General features: G+C 36.1%; 1 protein-coding gene across 1 annotated transcript in view; it reads left to right on the top strand.

Annotated features, from left to right (window-relative positions):
* NCAM2 (neural cell adhesion molecule 2) overlaps window positions 1–20847 on the top strand; it is a 574228-nt gene that overhangs the window by 412326 nt on the left and 141055 nt on the right. Inside the window, exon 9 of the mRNA XM_010858401.1 lies at window positions 8153–8303. Coding sequence (XP_010856703.1) covers window positions 8153–8303 — 151 coding nt within the window. The remainder of the gene's footprint in view (window positions 1–8152; window positions 8304–20847) is intronic.

The raw sequence follows: 20847 nt of genomic DNA, 5'->3' as shown, positions 1-20847 counted from the left end.
CAGAGAAACAAAACAGCGTAAAAGACTAAATCAAAATTCTAGAAATTAAAAAGAAACATAAAGATTAGATAGGATTAAGAGAAGATTAGGTACTGCAGAAGAAATGTCTAGTAAAATCAAAGAGAAAAATACAATTTATCCAAATGAAACAGACTGGAAAAAGACCTACCTATACTTAGTGCAGTCATGTGTCTTTTTCATGCTTCCTGTGAGTTGTGGCCAAAGAAGGCTCAGTACAGGGTCCTCATTTGTCTCATTAGATAGAGCAAAGAAAGAATGTTCCCCAAATATTTTGTGTTTCTTCATACTGAAGTTTTTCCATTATTGAACATGTTGTAGGGATTTACATAAAGATATACTATCAGGAGAGGCTAATGACTATTGTTAAATTTATTAAATATATACTATATGTCAGGTACTTTTTAAACATCTCATGTAAGATTATTGTACTGCTTCCTATTGGATATTGCTTTTCAAAGATCTTTCATTTGTCTATAATTTGAACAAGATTGCCATACCACTTAAACACTGGTCACTAACTGCATCACTGATTATAATTATACTAATCATATGTCTTGCACTGAGCCTACACAAACTTCAGTCAGTCAGTCAGTTCAGTCACTCAGTCGAGTCCGACTCTTTGTGACCCCATGAAGCACAGCACGCCAGGCCTCCCTGTCCATCACCAACTCCCAGGGTTCACCCAAACTCGTGTGCATTGAGTCGGTGATGCCATCCAGCCATCTCATCCTCAAGTAATTCTAATCAGACCTAGGGGAAAGCAGCAGAAGTCATGTACTGTGTATAAGCCACCCTGCACTGTGATAAATATGCAAAATAATTACAGCAAAACCTCCCTGGCTTTCAGTACAGAAGTCCATGGATTTGTGAGTCATCTGCAACAGTGTGCTCTAGACTTTAATTTGGGTTCTGATCTGCTCTGTATGTTCTAACAACTGACAAAAATAAAGGGACACATTCCATCTTGGTTATGTTGTTTTAAAGTTTCCATGATAAAATGTGCGATGCAAATTTAAAACAAAGATGGGAGAATGGTATAAAGACATCTCACATTCTATTGCAGCTTCAATCATTATCAATATTATGCCATTCCAATTATAGTATTTTTAATATTGCACTTCATCTGTTTTCTAATTGGTTAAGTTTATGTTACAGAGAAAAACATTTAAAATTTGAATTTAAAAAACATTAAACCTCTCATTTATTCAAATCCTTGCAATAAAAGAGTTCACATTTTAGTTATTACATTACTTCCAGAACAATACAGTGTAAGCATGTGATATCAATGTTCACACGTTAAGTTCAATTATGTACATAAACCATTACAATATCTCTGACCATCTTATAATAAATTGTTGAATAGGAAGGATTTCAGTGTATAATGTGCCTCATTCTTTTAGATCTCCTTTCTATCTTTGCAGTGTTGTGTGCCCTGAAACTAAAATTTAGCTCAAATAGGACATAACTGTTAGATTTGAATATCTTCTTGGCTTCTTTATCCCTTATTCATTTTTTAATAAGCATTTGTTGTTACTTTGCTCTTTTCCATTATGAAGGATATACAGAAAAAAATGGAAAAAGCAATGATTATCAAAAACAGTAGTGACCATCCTGTTTTCATAGTTTCTTAACCTTGAAGAAAACAATGAAATTTTACTTGGATCGATAGCTTAAATCTGTGGGATTTTCCTACTGGCTTTCTACACTAGCCCCACACTTATGGCTTGAATTCCCATGTCTTGAATTTTCTGAAAAATCTGGAGATCAAATATGTTGTTCTGTTATCTTTGGATTTGATAAAAGTAGGTATCTTGTCATTCAGAGTAAGCAATATCATTGCCAGAGTATGATCAGCTATACTACAAACACATTTCTTTTATTCTAATTTATTTGCTTAGAACTCCAGTTGCAATGAATAACCATAATAAATAACAGTGATATAGAAATACAGTTGCTGCTGCTGCTGCTAAGTCACTTCAGTCGTGTGCGACCCCATAGACAGCAGCCCACCAGGCTCCGCTGTCCCTGAGATTCTACAGGAAAGAACACTGGAGTGGGTTGCCATTTCCTTCTCCAATAAGTGAAAGTGAAAAGTGAAAGTGCAGTTGCTCAGTCCTGTCCACTCGTAGCGACCCCATGGACTGCAGCCTACCAGGCTCCTCCATCCATGGGCTTTTCCAGGCAGGAGTACTGGAGTGGAGTGCCATTGCCTCCTCCAAAATACAGTTGGAATACTTAATATAACTTTAAGTAATATATACATTTTGGAAATGTGAGGCATAATTATTAGTACCCACAGATTTAAAGCCATTGAATAGTAACACGGAGTTTATGTCTGTATAAAACCAACAAGGCCTTTTACCCCTACAACCAGTGAAGAAACTGTAAGTTAAGAAATTTTCTTGGACATATTACTCTTTATTTCATCAGTTTACCCTCCTTAGAGGAAGGGTAAATGTACATAAGTTTTATTACATGATATGAAAATAGGAATAAAATTAGGAAGGTCGGATCAAGCCCAGAGGAAAAAACCTTAATACTAAGAGTAAACATAGGAATCCTATGATTTTGAGAAGTTAGTTTGCATAAATTAATTCCAATAACCTTTGGAAAGAGTCTGTTTTCTCTCTTATGCATTTAACAGTTATGTCTCGCTGCTGCCTCTACATATTTGAAACTAAATTTAATTTACATGCAATAGAGATGCAATGGAATGTGATTAAAAATAATGCAAACAGAATATATAATAACAAACCCACCCCCCCAAAAAATGCATAGCATATAATGAGAAAAAATAATATGTAAACAAAAGGTGAAAATCTGTTGTGCGTGTGTGTATCTTGGGTTCTCCATGGGTTCTCTATCAGCCTCCAACGTCAGGGGATCCCATGTGCTCTCAGCCTTTTCTCTACACCTGTTGTCTTCTCTCAGTTTTTCCATAAGCCTTCTGGTGGCATATTCTCTCCACGGCACGGAATTCTCTCTACACCACTGCCTTTTTCACCATTTCCAGATTCCAGTCCACACTTCAGTGTGTCAAGAATATACATCTGACTCTAACCCACCCCTTCAATAATATCCCCACAATGAACCTGTGGTATTTTTCAGTCTATTTGTATTTTATTTTTAAAATGATATCTGTCTTCTCAGTTAAAGTTAAATTCTATTAAGGGTGGAAATTCTGTTTTGCTCAGCTTGTATCCCCAGTGCCTGGACACTTCTTGTAGAACAATTGCACACATACAAAAAAGTGTTGAGTGACTGACTGACGTGAACCACCATTTCACAAAAGGCCAAAAGCGTCAATGACCCTAAAAACATTCAAAGGCATAAATGTGAGGAAGAAGGAAAGGAATTATGACCAACTCAGATGTATTGTTTGCTGCAACTGAATTCTAAATTTGACAATGAAATCTAGTCAAGTAAAGCCACAAAGTAACCATGATATACGTTGTATAATTTCAAATGTACAGCAGATAAAATTTACAACAAAATATTTATTTTGTACTAAACTCAAGATAATAGTTTTCAGAAAGACATTTGATTAAGAGATTAATGAAAGGACAATCAGCACTATGAATAATCATTTTATTAAAATACTGAAATACTATACAAGCACGCAGTTCTTAAGTTAACCTTCAGAAAGGTAAAAGATATCATATCAAGTCAAATTTCTGAGAGTGTCTTTATGTAAAAGATTGAAAGAATAATGTACACTCAGACACTTTGCTCTCCAGTCATCTTAATGCTGTGATAGAAACTGAAAATACTACATGAACGGCTAATATACCAATTAACCTGTCTCAGTCAAATATCTAATGTCTTAAATGAATCTTCCGTAGGTGGTGAATCAAAGCCAAGATATAAATGAATTTTCTTTCAGAAATGTGTAATATATTTTTGTACCACAGAGAGAAAGATGCCCTTTGGTATATGAAATGAGAAGAAATGACTTTGGTCTTCTAGTCAAATGTATATTGTGCATTATTACAGAGACAGTGCTAACTCTGAAAATGACTTATTTCTCAGGGAATCGCACTCCTTCCAGAAATAGAACAAATTCTCTTCTTCCTAAATTTCTGTTAATTTCAGATATATTGTTGCTTATTGTAAAAAAATTGTGAACATAGATAAAAATTTTGAGTAACTAAGTGACAGGATCCCCAATTTTCTCTAAAGTGTCAATGATTCCAAAAGAGTTTAACACATGGATGTGAGAAAGAAAAAAGATAGGGCATACTGGCTGTCTTAGTATTTTACATACTACCATTTTTACTAATATTAATAACATGCTAACTTACATGAATTGTTATCCACAAGTCAAAGCTGTATCATTTATAACAGGTGATAACCAAAGGACCTGTTTATTTTTAAGGTGGATAAATTTGCTTTTTAATGTGCAGAAGGACAATATTTTCCCTAATGAAAGAAGGGTGTTTTACATTATTAATAATGTATCTTATCTGCTGCTGCTGCTGCTAAGTCGCTTCAGTTGAGTCCGACTCTGTGCGACCCCATCCCTGAGATTCTCCAGGCAAGAATACTGGAGTGGGTTGCCATTTCCTTCTCTAATGCTTGAAAGTGAAAAGTGAAAGTGAAGTCGCTCAGTCGTTCCCGACTCTTAGTGACCCCATGGACTGCAGCCCACCAGGCTCCTCCATCTATGGGATTTTCCAGGCAAGAGTATTGGAGTGGGGTGCCATTGCCTTCTCTGGTATCTTATCTACATTCTAATAAATACATAACAAAAGTACAAAGTTTTTCATCCATAGTAAAGAATAGCTGAAGAATTACACTTTCTTTATACAATTATATGTATATTTCATTATGAGTTAATTTGCCTCATAAAAATTAGAATGTATTGATTCTGTCCTAGATGCTAGTCCACGTGACTTTCATATGAAGTGTCATTAAAATGTCTTGCATTTGTACAACTATAATATCAACCTGCAGGATAAAATCAAAGTTTCAGATAAGACCAGAAAAAGCAATGTGTCCCAAGAAATGCATTAATTTCAAAGAATATTATATAGACACACACACAGAGTAGTCAATGAGGGATTATGAATATAAATTGATATTTGGCTAAGAAATGGAAAGTATGATGGTAGAATTCTGCCACATAGATATGAAAGAGCTAAAGGGGGAAAGATTAGAGACAGATATGTGAAAGCTGCTTAGAGAAGGACAGCACAGGATATTCATGGCAGTACAAGTAGTTCAAATTGATTGGAACCCAAATTACTGATACCCAAATTGTAAGGTGTCCTTAAACAGAAAGATAATGCCATATGGAAATCCATCAACATCAGGCTAAGGAGTTGGTGGAGGCAATATAATGTTATGTGTATTTATAGAAAATTACTGGTGGTAAAACCATCATAAAGTAGTTACGAGAAATAAAAGTTCGCTTTTTTAAAAAAGCCTTATTCTTAGTTTCACAAGAAATAATTTCTGCAGCTGGAATGATTTTTTTTTTAGCTAAAAGAAACATAAGAAATAACATAATGTTGTAGAATTTTGCAGAGTCAGGGAGGCTTTTTCTGGTCACATTCTTCATGAGTGTGATTGTTTTCTCTGAAATCGAGAGACGCCTGTCAATATCCTTCCCACTCAGCAGCACAACTGAAACTCTAAATGGAGAGGGAGAAAGCAGATATGTCTAGGGGAACACGGTTCCTGAAAATTGGAAATGTAATGTCAAGCAAGATGTTAAACTGAAATGTATCATTATTTAGAATATAAATAGATGAATGAAGGTTAGCAACTGATCCAAGATTGAAAACATGGTATAGCATGAGGCATGGGAAATAATTAGTATTAATATCATTCATAGAAAGAAAGATACCTGGGAGAGGGCAGGTGATGCTGGGTGGGTGTGATGGATTCATCTACGCATGCTGGTTTGAGATTTGTATCAAATGGACTTTCCCTGCATGTGATGTATCTTATTTCTGAAGCTCCAGGGAAAGAAGGACCCTGAGGGAGAAATAGTGACTAGAGATCTTGGTGTAGATGTGGTCAGGGCTAAGAGTGCTCAAATAAAAAAGCTCTAGCGTTCAGGCCAGAATACAGAGACCTCAAGGAAGCAAGGAGGCTGTAATCAAATCCAAAACAAAGGAGGCTGCAACTAAAACTGGGAGAAAAATCAGGATCATGTGGGTGTCCTAAAAGCCAAGGGAAGTCAGCACAGAAGAAAGGAAGGCGAGTTCAAAAGGATTTAGGAATGAATGGCGGTGGTGGTTTAGTTGCTAAATCGTGTCCGACTTGTATGACCCCATGGACAGTAGGCTGCTAGGCTCTTCTGTCCATGGGGATTCTCCAGGCAAGAAAACTGGAATGGGTTGCCATGCCCTTCTCCAGGGGATCTTCCCAACCTAGGGATTGAACCCAAGTCTCCTGCACTACAGACACACTTTACCAAATGAGCTACCAGGGAATTAACAATGAATAGAGGTGCAATAAAGGCCAAAGGATATTTTTTTTTAGTTAGGAAACAGCATTTAGTTACCTTGTATAACAATTGGCCATTTTACTTTGGCCAGTTATTCATGCATTCTGATTTTTAACTTCCGTGAATACTTGCATTTTGTTTTCTTTCAATTAAGTAAATGGGTTTAGAAGCTGAACATCTTAAAAATTGGCAGAATAGAATGCCCTTCATATTGAAAACTTCACCTTACTATTTCTTTAGCAATACTTGGAAGGTGGGGAACATATTTTTGACTAAGAAATTTTGGTCTAAATTGCATCCCTAATATGCTTTTGCTTATTTCTTTATTTTTGAAGACTATTTCTCAAATAATAGCTTATCAATAATTAATGGGATTATTTAATGATTGCATTCATATACAGAATTAAAAAGCAAAAAAAGTAACCATATTGTGCCCCAATCAACAAGTTTGAAAAGGCCTTTAAGGGAGTCCAGTGAGGGACTTCCCTGGTGATCTGATGATTAAGAAGCAGGCTTTCACTTCCGTGGCTCTGGGTTTGATCCCCAGTGGAGGAAATAAGATCCCACAAGCCATGAAAAAGCATAGTCTTTTGATATTAATAAAGAAAAATGATTAAACATCATTTTAATAATGCAAAGTAAACACATGTATTGAAATTTATTTTAAACTATCATATATAAAATTATACAACCATTATACTGTGTATAATAACATACATATTTCAACTGAATGACATACAATATTCTATTGAACATTAACGCCTTAAATATTAAAAAGAATCAATTCGATAATGGTAGAGCAGATGTCTTAAATGAGTTATGAAATGTTAAAAGTCCACTGTATAACTTGAAAGTACAAAGTAACATTGAATGAATAAACTACCTCTATTTTAATATGTGTGCTATTAAGGTATTTACATGATTTAAGAAAACAATTCTGGATATGCTAATTATGTTGCACACAATAATTCTTATTTGAAATGCAATCTATAGACTATAGGATTCCTTGACTTGAGTCATACTTGGCGGGTATGTGAGTAATCATTTCCATATTGTTTCCAATGATTTCCTAAGAATACGGTGCTTTTAATAGTGTATCTGTGATGCATATGGTACCAGTTATGTTTATAAGCAATACTGTTGCATTCATTCAAAAATGAAAACTATAAATTCCTTTTAAATTCTTGTCATACATCTTGGTACATTCTCCTTATGTGGTGAAATAGAAACTAAAGTATGGCAGAGGTATTTTTGCTGGTAAGCTGTAGCTAGAATTAAATAGGCATTATTGTCATTTTGCTGTTTGCAGAGAACACAACAGAAAGCCAACAACAAAGTCCTTGCGCCACCTGGGAAGTCCCTAGAAGAACATAGTAGCTTTATAAAAAGCAGGTGAAAGTCTAACAAGCAAAGAGCATGCTAAATAAAAAAGGTTGATAAAACATGTTTTTATTACATGCATATCAGTGTCCCTGTAAGCAAGTGGGCACCTAAAATGGATAAGATAAAACCAGTAAAGTATAAATATGGAAACAGAGCTTTTTTGAAATAAAAAACTGAATACAGTTAAGAGTTTATTTTCAACTGTTATGTCAATGATAAATGCAATATGTTTCATCATGATTTTACACAAAATAAGCATAAAATCTTCCTTTTTCCCCAAATCAATGTAAACAGAGCCCAGACGGACGTATCGAAGTCAAAGGGCAGCATGGAAGCTCATCACTGCACATTAAAGATGTGGACTTGTCAGATTCAGGGAGATACGACTGTGAAGCTGCAAGTAGAATTGGAGGGCACCAAAAGAGCATGTACCTTGATATTGAATGTAAGTTATTTTAATTTTTTCAGTTGTGTATTAAGACAACTTTTTTCTTCTTTGAAAAACATGAAATTTTGTAGGAAAATCAAAACACAGATGTAATTCATGTTGCAGTATTTGATACATAACATTAGAAGGAATGTAGCCAAAGTCAAGTTATTAGAGACATCTAGTGGAGGTTATGGGAGATTTCACAATATAGATTTGACTGTATTTCATAGTCTTGATACTGCTTACCGTAAAACTTGGTACTTTTTAATGGAACGTTTAGCCTAAATCACAATGTAAACAGAACTATATTAGTTATCAGTAATTGATCAACATCTCCTTAGATTTTTATCTGTTTATTCTTAATATTATTGGTCCTGCGTTTCATGTATGTAGGGAGAATTTCATTTCTCATTCAAATTTTGTTGAATTATTTTACACCCTCATAAATTATTGTATAATATTTAAAATATACTATTTAGGATACTCTGTTTTGCAAGGACTGATTGTGAACCAAATTCAAGTTGTTTTTGATCACAGATGTAGTCCTCCTTTGCTTTTAAAAGCTTACATATTGGTTTATTCAGCTATTTCTGGAATTGTTCTCTAAGCAGTACTTTAACTGCACCCCACAAATAGTGATTTATTGTGTTTCTCTTGGCTTTCAGTTGAAAATAATTTATATTTTTGTAGATTATTTCATCATTGGTCAATATTATTTGTGAGGATATGTTTACCCTTCAGATATTAAGCATTTCCCTAGATATTTTACTGTTACTAATTTCTAATTTAATTCAGTTTTGCTTGAAAAAATATTCTCTATATGATTTTGATTACTGTTGTACTTATTGAGGTTTGTTTAATGTCACAGCATATTATCTGTCTAGTATACATAATATGTACTTGAAACAAATATATGTTCTTTAAATCTTCTATGTATTCACCAGATTTGTTTTGTTCTATTAGGGTGATGGTTGTTAAAATCCTCTTCTATAGTTGTGAGCTTTTTTCTCTCTCTCTTTAATTCTGTTTATTTTTGCATTTTGTATATTTTGAGGTTCAGTAACACAATATACATTTATACTCTGTATCTTCTGTTAGTGTCCTGTTGTTGATATAACTAGTGAACATGAATTTACTTGGTGTAAACAATACCATACATTATTTTAAACTCTTGATATCAGAGGTCTGAAATGATTCTTACTGGGATAAAATCAAGTGTTTGTAGGGTTGTGTTTCTTTGTGGAGGCTCTACAGTTTCTAGAATATGCCCACTTTTCTTAACTTGCAATCTCCTTCCATCTTCAAAGCCAATAATGGTAGAATGAGTCCCACATCCCGTCACGTGACTTTGATTCTGCTTCCTTCCTCACATTGTCTCTATTTTTGACTTGCCTGCCATTTCACTGGACCCACAGTGGATAATCCAGGATAATCTTCTCAACCCAACATCCTTAATTTAGTCACAGCTGCAAAGTTCCTTGGCCCATGTGAATTAATGTGCTCAAAGGTTCAGGATGTGCTTATCTTTGGTGGATCATTTTTCTCTCTCTAACGTATGTCTTCTTATGAACGATTCATTTTCTCCCCTAATCCCTGACTAGGTATGTTTTGTCTTATGTACAAATAGCTATTCAGGCTCTCTCAGAGTTAAGAATCTGACACTTTATATTAAATGTAAAAGCTTTGCAACAATACAGATGCCTTTACAAGTACTCCACACTGATCTTTTAAAAAAAAATTTGATGCCATATGCATTATACCAACATTCATTTTAATTGAGGCCGTCAACAGAAATTATGATGTTTTTTTAATAAATTATAGATATATTAAGGAACTTGAAGGGGAGAAATATTATTTACTTATGTTTTTATAATTTCTTTTTTGTATTCCTCTATCCTTACAGATCCAGATTTTCCTCTAATATTATTGTCCTCCAGTTTAAGGATATTTTTTCCCATTTATTATAGAGCATGACTGTTGGGGATATCATCTATTATTTTTTATTATTATTATTTTCATCTGAAAATGTTCTCCTTCTCTATCATTCCTGATGATTTTTTTTCCCCTTGGAAGGAATTCTGGGTTGTCATTTCTTGAAAGATGAGGTTCCTCTGTCTTCTAGCCTCCTTGGATTCTGATGATAAATCCATAGCAATTTGATTTATTTATCCCTTGTATGCCATATGTCATTTTTCTAAAGCTGAGTTCAATTTATTTTCTTCATCTTGTTGCTTATAATTTTGACTAGGATATGTCTATATGTGGTTTTCTTTGGGTTTATCTTGTTTGAGATATACTAAATTCTTGAATCTGTGAATTTATATCTGTCAATATATTTGACAGTTTTCAATCTATAAATATTTATTCTGTTCTAATCTCTTTTTCATCTCTAGGACTTTTAACTACAAACATATAGACTTTTTGACTCAAAGATATCTGAGACATTGTTCAGTGTTATGAATCTTATGTTTTGCTATTCTTTAGATTAGACAATATCTGTTGTTTGCCTTTATTTTTTTATGTTTATTTATTTATTTATTTTGCTTTACAATATTGTATTGGCTTTGCCATACATCAACATGCATCCGCCACGGGTGTACATGTGTTCCCCATCCTGAACCCCCCTCCCACCTCCCTCCCCATACCATCCCTCTGGGTTATCCCAGTGCACCAGCACCAAGCTTCCTGTATCCTGCATCGAACCTGGACTGGCGATTCATTTCTTATATATTATACATGTTTTAATGCCATTCTCCCAAATCATCCCCCCCGCAGCCTATAATACAGACTGAAGTAAGACAGAAAGAAAAACACCAATACAGTATACTAATGCATATATATGGAATTTAGAAAGATGGTAATGACAACCCTGTATGCAAGACAGCAAAAGAGACACAGATGTTGTTTGCTTTTAAAGTTAACTGATTCTCTGCTGATAATCTCCTTACTGCTACCGAGTTCATTCAGTAATTTTTTTTTTATTTAAGATATTAATTTATTTAGCTCTAAGTTTCTATTTTTTTTCTATTTTGTATTTTTTTGTTTCTCTGCTGAGATTTCCTATATAACCTTTATTCTGTATATGTTTTTGTTTACCTCATTGAACATAGTTAAATTAGCTGCTCTAAAATCCATATTTAATAGTTGTAACATTTGAGGTATCTTGGAGTGTGCATATGATAATTGTCTTTTCCCTTTAGAATTGTTCATATTCTCCTGGTTCTTGGAATGTTGAGAAATACGGCATTGTGTCATGGATACTATAAATATTATCCTGTGCAGACTCTGGGTCTCAACAACCATCTGGAAAAAAGTATTTTAAGTAGATAATCATCCCTGAGTTCTGTGTTGTCTCCTGTAATCAGTTATTCAAATCTCAGTTGATTTCTTAACGTCTTTGCTATGCATTTTGTATCTGTTCGAAGTATGTAGAGCTCAGAGTTTAGGCTGAGTATTCTGTGGTTTTATACTCAATTATGGCATCTCCTCTGTGACTCTTGTTTGGGATAATCTCCACACTATTCAACCTGTATTGGCTTCTTTCCAGAGTACCTCTATATTTCTGGATGTGTTTTATGTCCAGAATCACTTTGAAACTTCTTATCTAGCACCTACCCTCTAGACATAGAAATGTGGCTGGGGGAAAAAAAAAAAAAAGAAACAAAAACAAGGAAACTAGTTTTCATTCCCCCCCACAACCCCAATTTTGTTTTGCTCCCTCTACAGAAGCCTTAGGGTAGTGTTGTTGTTTTGTTTGATTTGTGCCATTTCCAGTCTTTTTAATTATTACCAGTAGGGGAGTTGGGTTATCATTGGCATGCTCAGCCAGCAATTTTTAATTTATTTCCTCCATTCATATTTTTTTTCAAGTTTTACTTTTACTTTTTATAATCATATTTGCTCAGCTGGTAAAGAATCTATCTGTGATGCAGGAGACCTGGGTTTGATCCCTGGGTGGGGAAGATCCCCTACAGAAGAGAATAGCAACCCACTCCAGTATTCTTGCCTGGAGAGAGAACTCCATGGAAAGAGGACCCTGGCAGGGCTATGGTCCATGGGGAAGCATAGTGGAACGTGACTGAACAATTTAGATACATACACACACACACAGCTTTAAATAAACAATTACCATGATCAAAAGATTGTTCAGTTGCAAAGGCCTAAGAACAAGTTAAGTTCTTTTTTCTCATTCAGTGTGTCAATCTTCTATAGAGTCAATTTTATTTAATTTGACATCTTTATCTGTACTCATATGAAATCTACCTGAAAGGTATAGCAAGTTCTAGGTATGTGAATTATTTCAAACTCTAAACTGTGGGATGGGGTCTAGTGGTTTGGAGCACCATGGCCTTAGGTCAATACCTGGTCAGGGAACTGAGATTCAGTAAGCTCTGCACTGTGTCTTAAATAAATAAATGGCTTTAGCTGAGGTTTAGAGTTAGGTATTCAGATTTTTAACAGTATCTTTTACCTACAAGGGCTTCCCAGGTGGTGCTAGTGGTAAAAAACCCACCTTCCAATGCAGGAAACATAATAGACTTGGGTTCTATCCCTGGGTCAGGAAGATCCCCTGAAGAAAGGAAATGGCAACCCACTCGAGTATTCTTGCCTGGGGAATCCCATGGACAGAGGAGCCTGGCAAAGGAATAATTCTTCTGATTAAGGCTGAATTTCATTTAAAGCAAATGAAAGTATTTATATTTAAGATTAATAAATGCATTATCAAACTTGAGTTAATATGTCTATTGACATATTTCCCTTTCCTCAGTCTTTAAATGAGAGGTCTTTTGCTTGTGGTTTTAACATACACATCCTATATCTAAGCTGTGGCCTCATGTTTTCTTCCCATGATGAGTCTCTTCTAAATATCTATTATACATGAATTGAAAATCTCTGGAAGTCTAGATTCTTCTTTGATTAAACCAGATTCTTATAGTATTTATTTATATGCTTTACTCAAAATGTTCTATTTTTCACAATCAAATTTACTCTTTAACTCCACAATGTTAAAAGCCCAGCTCACTTTTGAAATTTTATGATACATTTAAGAATGAATTTTAGGTTCATAGCAAGATATAAATGTGCCCATGTACGTGCCCAACCTCTACTTTGTGGTAGGCATATGAGATTATTACCTTCTAGTTACTAAGCATAATTTACTAAAACTGAATCCTGAAAAAAAGTTTTAAAATGAATGAAGATTATGTGAAAATTTATTTATGGTTAGTTATATTCTAGTAGGGGCTTTCCAGGTGGCACTAGTTGTAAGAACCCGCCTGCCACTTCAGGAGACTGAATGAGATGCAAAAGAGATGCAAATTCAATACCTGGGTCAGGAAGATCCCCTGGAGAAGAGCATGGCAACCCACTCTAGTATTCTTGCCTGGAGAATCCCACAGACAGAGGAGCCTCACGGGCCACAGTCCGTAGGATCTCAATGAGTCAGACACAACTGAAGCAACTTAGCAAACATGCATATTCTAGTAAAAGATAAATTTATACTTAGATAGAAAATAAAATAATTATTCATCTTAATGTCATTAATTGCTAAAGTTCATTTTTTCATGTAGTAGGAACTTCCCTGGTGGTTCAGAGGTTAAAACATCTGCCTCCAATGCAGGAGACTGGGGTTCGATCCATGGGTTGGTAAGCTCCCCTGGAGAAGGAAATGGTAACCCACTCCAGTATTCTTTTTTTTTTGTAGTTCTATTTATTTATTTATTTATTTTTAATTTTATTTAATTTTTACTCTTTACATAATTGTATTAGTTTTGCCAAATATCAAAATGAATCCGCCACAGGTATACATGTGTTCCCCATCCTGAACCCTCCTCCCTCCTCCCTCCCCATACCATCCCTCTGGGTCGTCCCAGTGCACTAGCCCCAAGCATCCAGTATCGTGCATCGAACCTGGACTGGCATCTTGTTTCATACATGATATTTTACATGTTTCAATGTCATTCTCCCAAATCTTCCAACCTTCTCCCTCTCCCATAGAGTCCATAAGACTGTTCTATACATCAATGTCTCTTTTGCTCCAGTATTCTTGACTGGAGAATCCCGTGGACAGAGAAGACTCGTAGGCTACAGTCCACGGGGTCACAAAGAGTTGGACATGACTGAGCGACTTCACTTTCACTTTTCAAGAACATAGTAAATACCATTAAATTGTCATTCGTCTGTGTTGTGGTTCAGTTGCCAAGTTATGTCCGACTCTTTGCAACCCCATGGACTATAGCACACCAGGCTCCTCTGTCCTCTACTACTTCCTGGAGTTTGTTCAATTTCATGTGGATTGGGTTGGTGATGCTATCTAATCATTCCATTCTCTGCCACACTCTTCTCCTTTTGCCTTCCATCCTTCCCAGTGTCAGGGTCTTTTCCAGTGAGTTGACTCTTTGCATCAGATGGCCAAATAATTGAAGTTTCAACTTCAGCATGAGTCCTTCCAGTGAATATTCAGGGTTGATTTCCTTTAGAATTGGCTGATTTGATCTCCTTGCTGTCTGAGGAACTCTCAAGAGTCTTCTCGAACAGCACAGTTCAAAAGCATGAATTCTTCAGCACTCAGCCTTCTTTATGGTTCAACACTCACATCCATACATGACTACTGTAAAAACCATAGCTCTGACTAGATGGACCTTTATCAGCAAAGTCATGTTTCTGCTTTTCAAAATTCTGTCTAGATTTATCATAGCTTTCCTTCCAAATAGCAAGTGTCTTTTAATTTCATGGGTGCAATCACTATCTGCAGTGACTTTTTTTTTTAAACTTTACAATATTGTATTGGTTTTGCCAAATATCAAAGTGATTTTGAAGCCCAAGAAAATAATATATGTCACTGCTTCCACCTTTTCCCCTTCTATTTGTCATGAAGTGATGGCATCACAGGATGCCATGACTTAGTTTTTTCACCCTCATCAAGAAGCTCTTTAATGTAATTCAATGGAATGTTATGCCATCAGAAGTTATTTGTGTGAATAAATATTTACATTTTAGAAATGATAAGAATATTTTCATTCTCCATCTTTGATTCAAAACAGTATAAAATTATAAACATTACAAAGAAATTATACATTGTCACAAACATTAACCAAAATAGTCTTTACTATGTGATTCAAGGAACTAAATTGTAATATTGTAAGAATGAGTGGGAAAGAAAGGAGCCATTTATAATTTGATACCAATGACATTTATTACAGTAATACTAAACTTATAAGGTGTTTAGATTACATCTTTTTGTTGTTGGTGGTCAAAACCTCTTTTGTGTTTCAGTTTAAGCAGACTCCTTTGGCATCCTGCCAGTTCATTTCCAATATTCCAAAGGCATTACCCTTTCTAAGAAGCAAGAGTTGAACTAGAGTTCCAATTTATAAAACACAGGAGATAACAGGCATGTGATATGTAGTTGAACACAAGAAGCACCGATTACATAGCATGTTTGATTACAATTAGAGTATCATTAAATTTTGTGACTAGGTACTCATTATTTATTATCTGTTAATTAGATTTAATTATTTTGTGTGACAAATTTAATTTAACAGTTACATGGTAACAATGCCTGTTAAGAAACATTGAATTTTTTATTTGCATTTTATTATCATTGAGCTCTCTGCACCTGCTTTTATTTCTTGTTAGAGATAATAGCAATATTTAAATGCATTTTCTCCTGTATAAAAGGAGTTAGCTATATCAGAAAAACTCTTAAGGATATGCTGCTGCTGCTGCTGCTGCTAAGTCGCTTCAGTCGTGTCCGACTCTGTGCGACCCCATAGATGGTGGCCCACCAGGCTCCCTTGTCCCTGGGATTCTCCAGGCAAGAACACTGGAGTGGGTTGCCATTTCCTTCTCCAGTGCATGAAAGGGAAAAGTGAAAGTGAAGTCGCTCAGTCATGTCTGACTCTTAGCGACCCCATGGACTGCAGCCTACCAGGCTCCTCCGTCCATGGGATTTTCCAGGCAAGAGTACTGGAGTGGGGTGCCATTGCCTTCTCCAAACTTAAGGATATAGAGAGATTAATTAATCTTTTAATACAGACTCATGTTACTTCCATATCTATTCCATTTATTGTATCACACAATTATTTCCTCAAGATTTGCAATCACTCAAAATAACTAATTCTGGTAGCATTCTCTGTTACATGTACTGGATGAGGTGGGTAAGGTGTGACCGTGATTTTAACATTTAAAAATAGTATCTCAATAAGCAAATAGAAATTAGAAAAGCTCCTTGTTTATAGCAGACAAGCATTTTATATCTGTGATTAAAATCTTGTCTTATGAAACTACCCTATGCACTCACCATATGGAGAGGGAGGAGAAAGGAGGGTTCAGGATGGGGAACACAGGTATACCTGTGGTGGATTCATTTCGATATTTGGCAAAACTAATACAATATTGTAAAGTTTAAAAATAAAATTAAAAAAAAAAGAAGATGGCTCACTTATAGAAGTAATTTGGTTCTAATGCCAGCAACTACTTAGATTTTATACCCAACATGAGAATTTCAGTGACAACATCCAAAAGAAATATAAAGTTTATGTCTACAGCCAGAAGATAAGAAAATAAGAAGAGAAAGAAAGGCGAAAAAATCATTTTACTGCTCTCTGTATTTTTTAACCCAGACTTTACATGGACCCTCTGTGAAAACTTGAAATATCTAGCATCCTTAATGTGTACAGATACTATAACTTACTCTAGTTTTATCAGATTTGTGTCTATTTCTGACAGATATAATTGATGCGGATTATATCTTGTGAAAATGTACTTTAGAGATTATGATGATGAAAAGTTGTTAAGGAATTTAGAAAATATTTAACCCTTGAAAAGATACATCTTATATATGAACAAATATCAAACAAACAAATGAAATAGTCATTTTGTGTAACTACTGGATTTATCACTACCTCTTGGCACCTGCTTAACTTAATGATCCAGAAATATCAAAGTCTACCTTCAATTCACCACAGTTTTCTGCCCTTCCTTGGAATGAAGACCTTGTCTCAGTGATCCCAGTTCTTACTGGTACAGTGAGTGTCCTAGCTTGTGGAGCTATAATGAAATATCTTAGGGCTTTAGCAGAACCTTTGATTCCTCACAATCTGGAGGTTTGAAAGTCAATACTGGTCGAGTTCCTGGTGAGTGCTCTTTTGCAGGTTATCATCACATGGCCTTTCCTTCATATAGAAAAAGAGACACCTCCACTCTCTTCATCTTTCTTTAAGGGCATTAATCCCATAACGGGGGTTCTTTTATGACTTCATCTAAAATTAATTACTTACAAAAATCCCACCTTTAAGCACTATCACATGGAGGATTAGGGATCAACATGTGCATTTGGAGGAGAAACAAAATTCATTCATAAGAATGAATTTTTTGTGTTTGACAGAGAAAACCTCATCACAGATAGAACTTTACAGGACCAGGCTACACCTTAAGATCACATCTTTCCAATCCATTACTGGTATCACTGAGTTTTGTCATTTTGAAGATCCTAAAAAATAGGCCAAAACCTTGTGGTAGACTGCTTACAGCCTGGCTTAGTCTGTTTGAGCTGCTATAATAAAGTACCATAGACGGGGTGACTTATGAAAAACAGAAATCAGTTTCTCACAGTTCTGGAGACTGGAAATCCAAGATCAGGGAGGCAGCATGGTTGGGTTCTGGTGAGGACCTTTTCCGATTACAGACCACTGTCTTCTGGTTCTATCCTCCTATGATGGAGAGAGGAACAAGAGGAAAAAGCTCTCTCTCAACTCTTTGGGGTACAGGAGCTCCAACCTATGACCTCATCTATACCTAATCACCTCTCCAAAGCCACACTTCCTATTCCTGTCACATTGGAACATGTGGATTTTATGGGAACACTGACCTTCAGTGCATAATAATGCTCCCCCTCCCTCTCCTCCTTCTTAGGTTGGGGTGCTAGTACGTTTGTCTTCTTGGATTTATTATTGGCTACCTTAGTCGAGAATAGCATGACCATCAAAAGTTAAGGTACCTAATTCTTGAAAAAGACAAATCCAACAATTTGAATCTAATCAGCCAGAATTCTGTGGCCATAAATCAGAATTTTGGAGCTGAATTTCAGTGGAGCAAAGGCAAGTACAAGCTTTTGTTTTACTACTGTCCAAGTATGGTTTTTTTATCAAGCCAGCTCACAGTATGTGATAGTGTAAGTTCAGGTCAGTCTCTCAGTTGTGTCTGACTCTCTGCGACCGCATGAATAACAGCATGCCAGACCTCCCTGTCCATCACCAAATCCCGGAGTTCATTGAGTCGGTGATGCCATCCAGCCATCTCATCCTTTGTCGTCCCCTTCTCCTCCTGCCCTCAATCCCTCCCAGCATCAGAGTCTTTTACAATGAGTCACCTCTTTGAATGAGGTGGCCAATGTATTGGAGTTTCAGCTTTAGCATCAGTCCTTCCAATGAACACCCAGGACTGATCTCCTTTAGGATGGACTGGTTGGATCTCCTTGCAGTCCAAGGGACACTCAAGAGTCTTCTCCAACACCGCAGTTCAAAAGCATCAATTCTTCAGTGCTCAGCTTTCTTCACAGTCCAACTCTCACATCCATACATGACCACTGGATAAACCATAGCCTTGACTAGACGGACCTTTGTTGGCAAAATAATGTCTCTGTTTTTCAATATGCTATCTAGGTTGGTCATAACTTTCCTTCCAAGCAGTAAACATCTTTGAATTTCATGGCATAATCACCATCTGCAGTGATTCTGGAGTCCAGAAAAATAAAGTCAGCCACTGTTTCCCCATCTATTTCCCATAAAGTGATGGGACCAGATGCCATAATCTTAGTTTTCTGAATGTTTAGCTTTCAGCCAACTTTTCCACTCTCCTCTTTCACATTCATCAAGAGGCTTTTGAGTTCCTCTTCACTTGCTGCCATAAGGGTAGTGTCTTCTGCATATCTGAGTTTATTGATATTTCTCCTGGCAATCCTGATTCCAGCTTGTGCTTCATCCAGCCAAGCGTTTCTCATGATGTACTCTGCATAGAAGTTAAATAAGCAGGGTGACAATATACAGCCTTGACGTACTCCTTTTCCTATTTGGAACCAGTATGTTGTTCCATATCCAGTTCTACTGTTGCTTCCTGACCTGCATATAGGTTTCTCAAGAGGCAGGTCAGGTGGTCTGGAATTCCTATCTCTTTTAGAATTTTCCACAGTTTATTGTGATCCACACAGTCAAAGGCTTTGGCATAGTCAATAAAGCATAAATAGATGTTTTTCTGGATCTCTCTTGCTTTTTCAATGCTCCGGCAGATATTGGCAATAAGATCTCTGGTTCCTCTGCCTTTTCTAAAACCAACTTGAACATCTGGAAGCTCATGGTTTACGTATTGCTGAAGCCTGTCGTGGAGAATTTTAAGCATTACTTTACTAGCGTGTGAGATGAGTGCAGTTGTTCGGTAGTTTGAGCGTTCTTTGGCATTGCTTTTCTTCGGATTGGAATGAAAACTGACCTTTTCCAGTCCTGTGGCCACTGCTGAGTTTTCCAAATTTGCTGGCATATTGAGTGCATCACTTTCACAGTATTATCTTTTAGTATTTGAAATAGCTCAACTTGAATTCCATCACCTCCACTAGCTTTGTTTGTAGTGATACTTTCTAAGGCCTATTTGACTTCACATTCCAGGATGTCTGGTTGTAGGTGAGTGACCACACCATGGTGATTATTTGGTCATGAAGATCTTTTTTGTATAGTTCTTCTGTGTATTCTTGCCACCTCTTCTTAATATCTTCTGCTTCTTTAGGTTCATGCCATTTCTGCCCTTTATCAAGCCTATCTTTACATACAATGTTCCCTTGGTATCTCTAATTTTCTTAAAGAGATCTCTAGTCTTTCTGTGGTTTTCCTCTATTTCTTTGCATTGATCACTGAGGAAGGCTTTCTTATTTCTCTTTGCTATGCTTTGGAACTCTGCATTCAAATGGGAATATCTTTCCTTTTCTTCTTTTCTTTTCACTTCTCTTCTTTTCACAGCTATTTGTAGGGCTCCTCAGACAGACATTTTGCTTTTTTGCATTTCTTTTCCAAGGGATGGTCTTGATTCCTGTCTCCTGTACAAATAATGTCACAAACTCTGAATGTCATCAGGCACTCTGTCTATCAGATCTAGTCCCTTAAATCTATTTCTCACTTCCACTGTATAATCACAAGGTATTTGATTTAGGTCATACCTGAATGGTCTAGTGGTTTTCCCTACTTTCTTCAATTTAAGTCTGAATTTGGCAATAAGGAGTTCATGATCTGAACCAGTCAGCTCCTGGTCTTGTTTTTGCTGATTGTATAGAGGTTCTCCATTTTTGGCTGAAAAGAATATAATCAATCTGATTTTGGTGTTGACCATCTGGTGATGTCCATGTGTAGAGTCTTCTCTTGTGTTGTTGGAAGAGGGTGTTTGCAATGACTAGTGCATTCTCTTGGCAAAAGTCTATTAGCCTTTGCCCTGCTTCATTCTGTCCTCCAAGGCCAAATTTGCCTGTTACTCCAGGTGTAACAGGCAAATTTGGCCTTGGAGGACAGAATGAAGC

The sequence above is a fragment of the Bison bison genome, unplaced genomic scaffold (genome assembly GCF_000754665.1).
Source record: "Bison bison bison isolate TAMUID 2011002044 unplaced genomic scaffold, Bison_UMD1.0 scf7180017864387, whole genome shotgun sequence".
Taxonomy (NCBI): Eukaryota; Metazoa; Chordata; class Mammalia; order Artiodactyla; family Bovidae; genus Bison; species Bison bison.
Note: the sequence above shows the minus strand (reverse complement) of the source record. Positions and strands in the feature narration are given on the sequence as shown.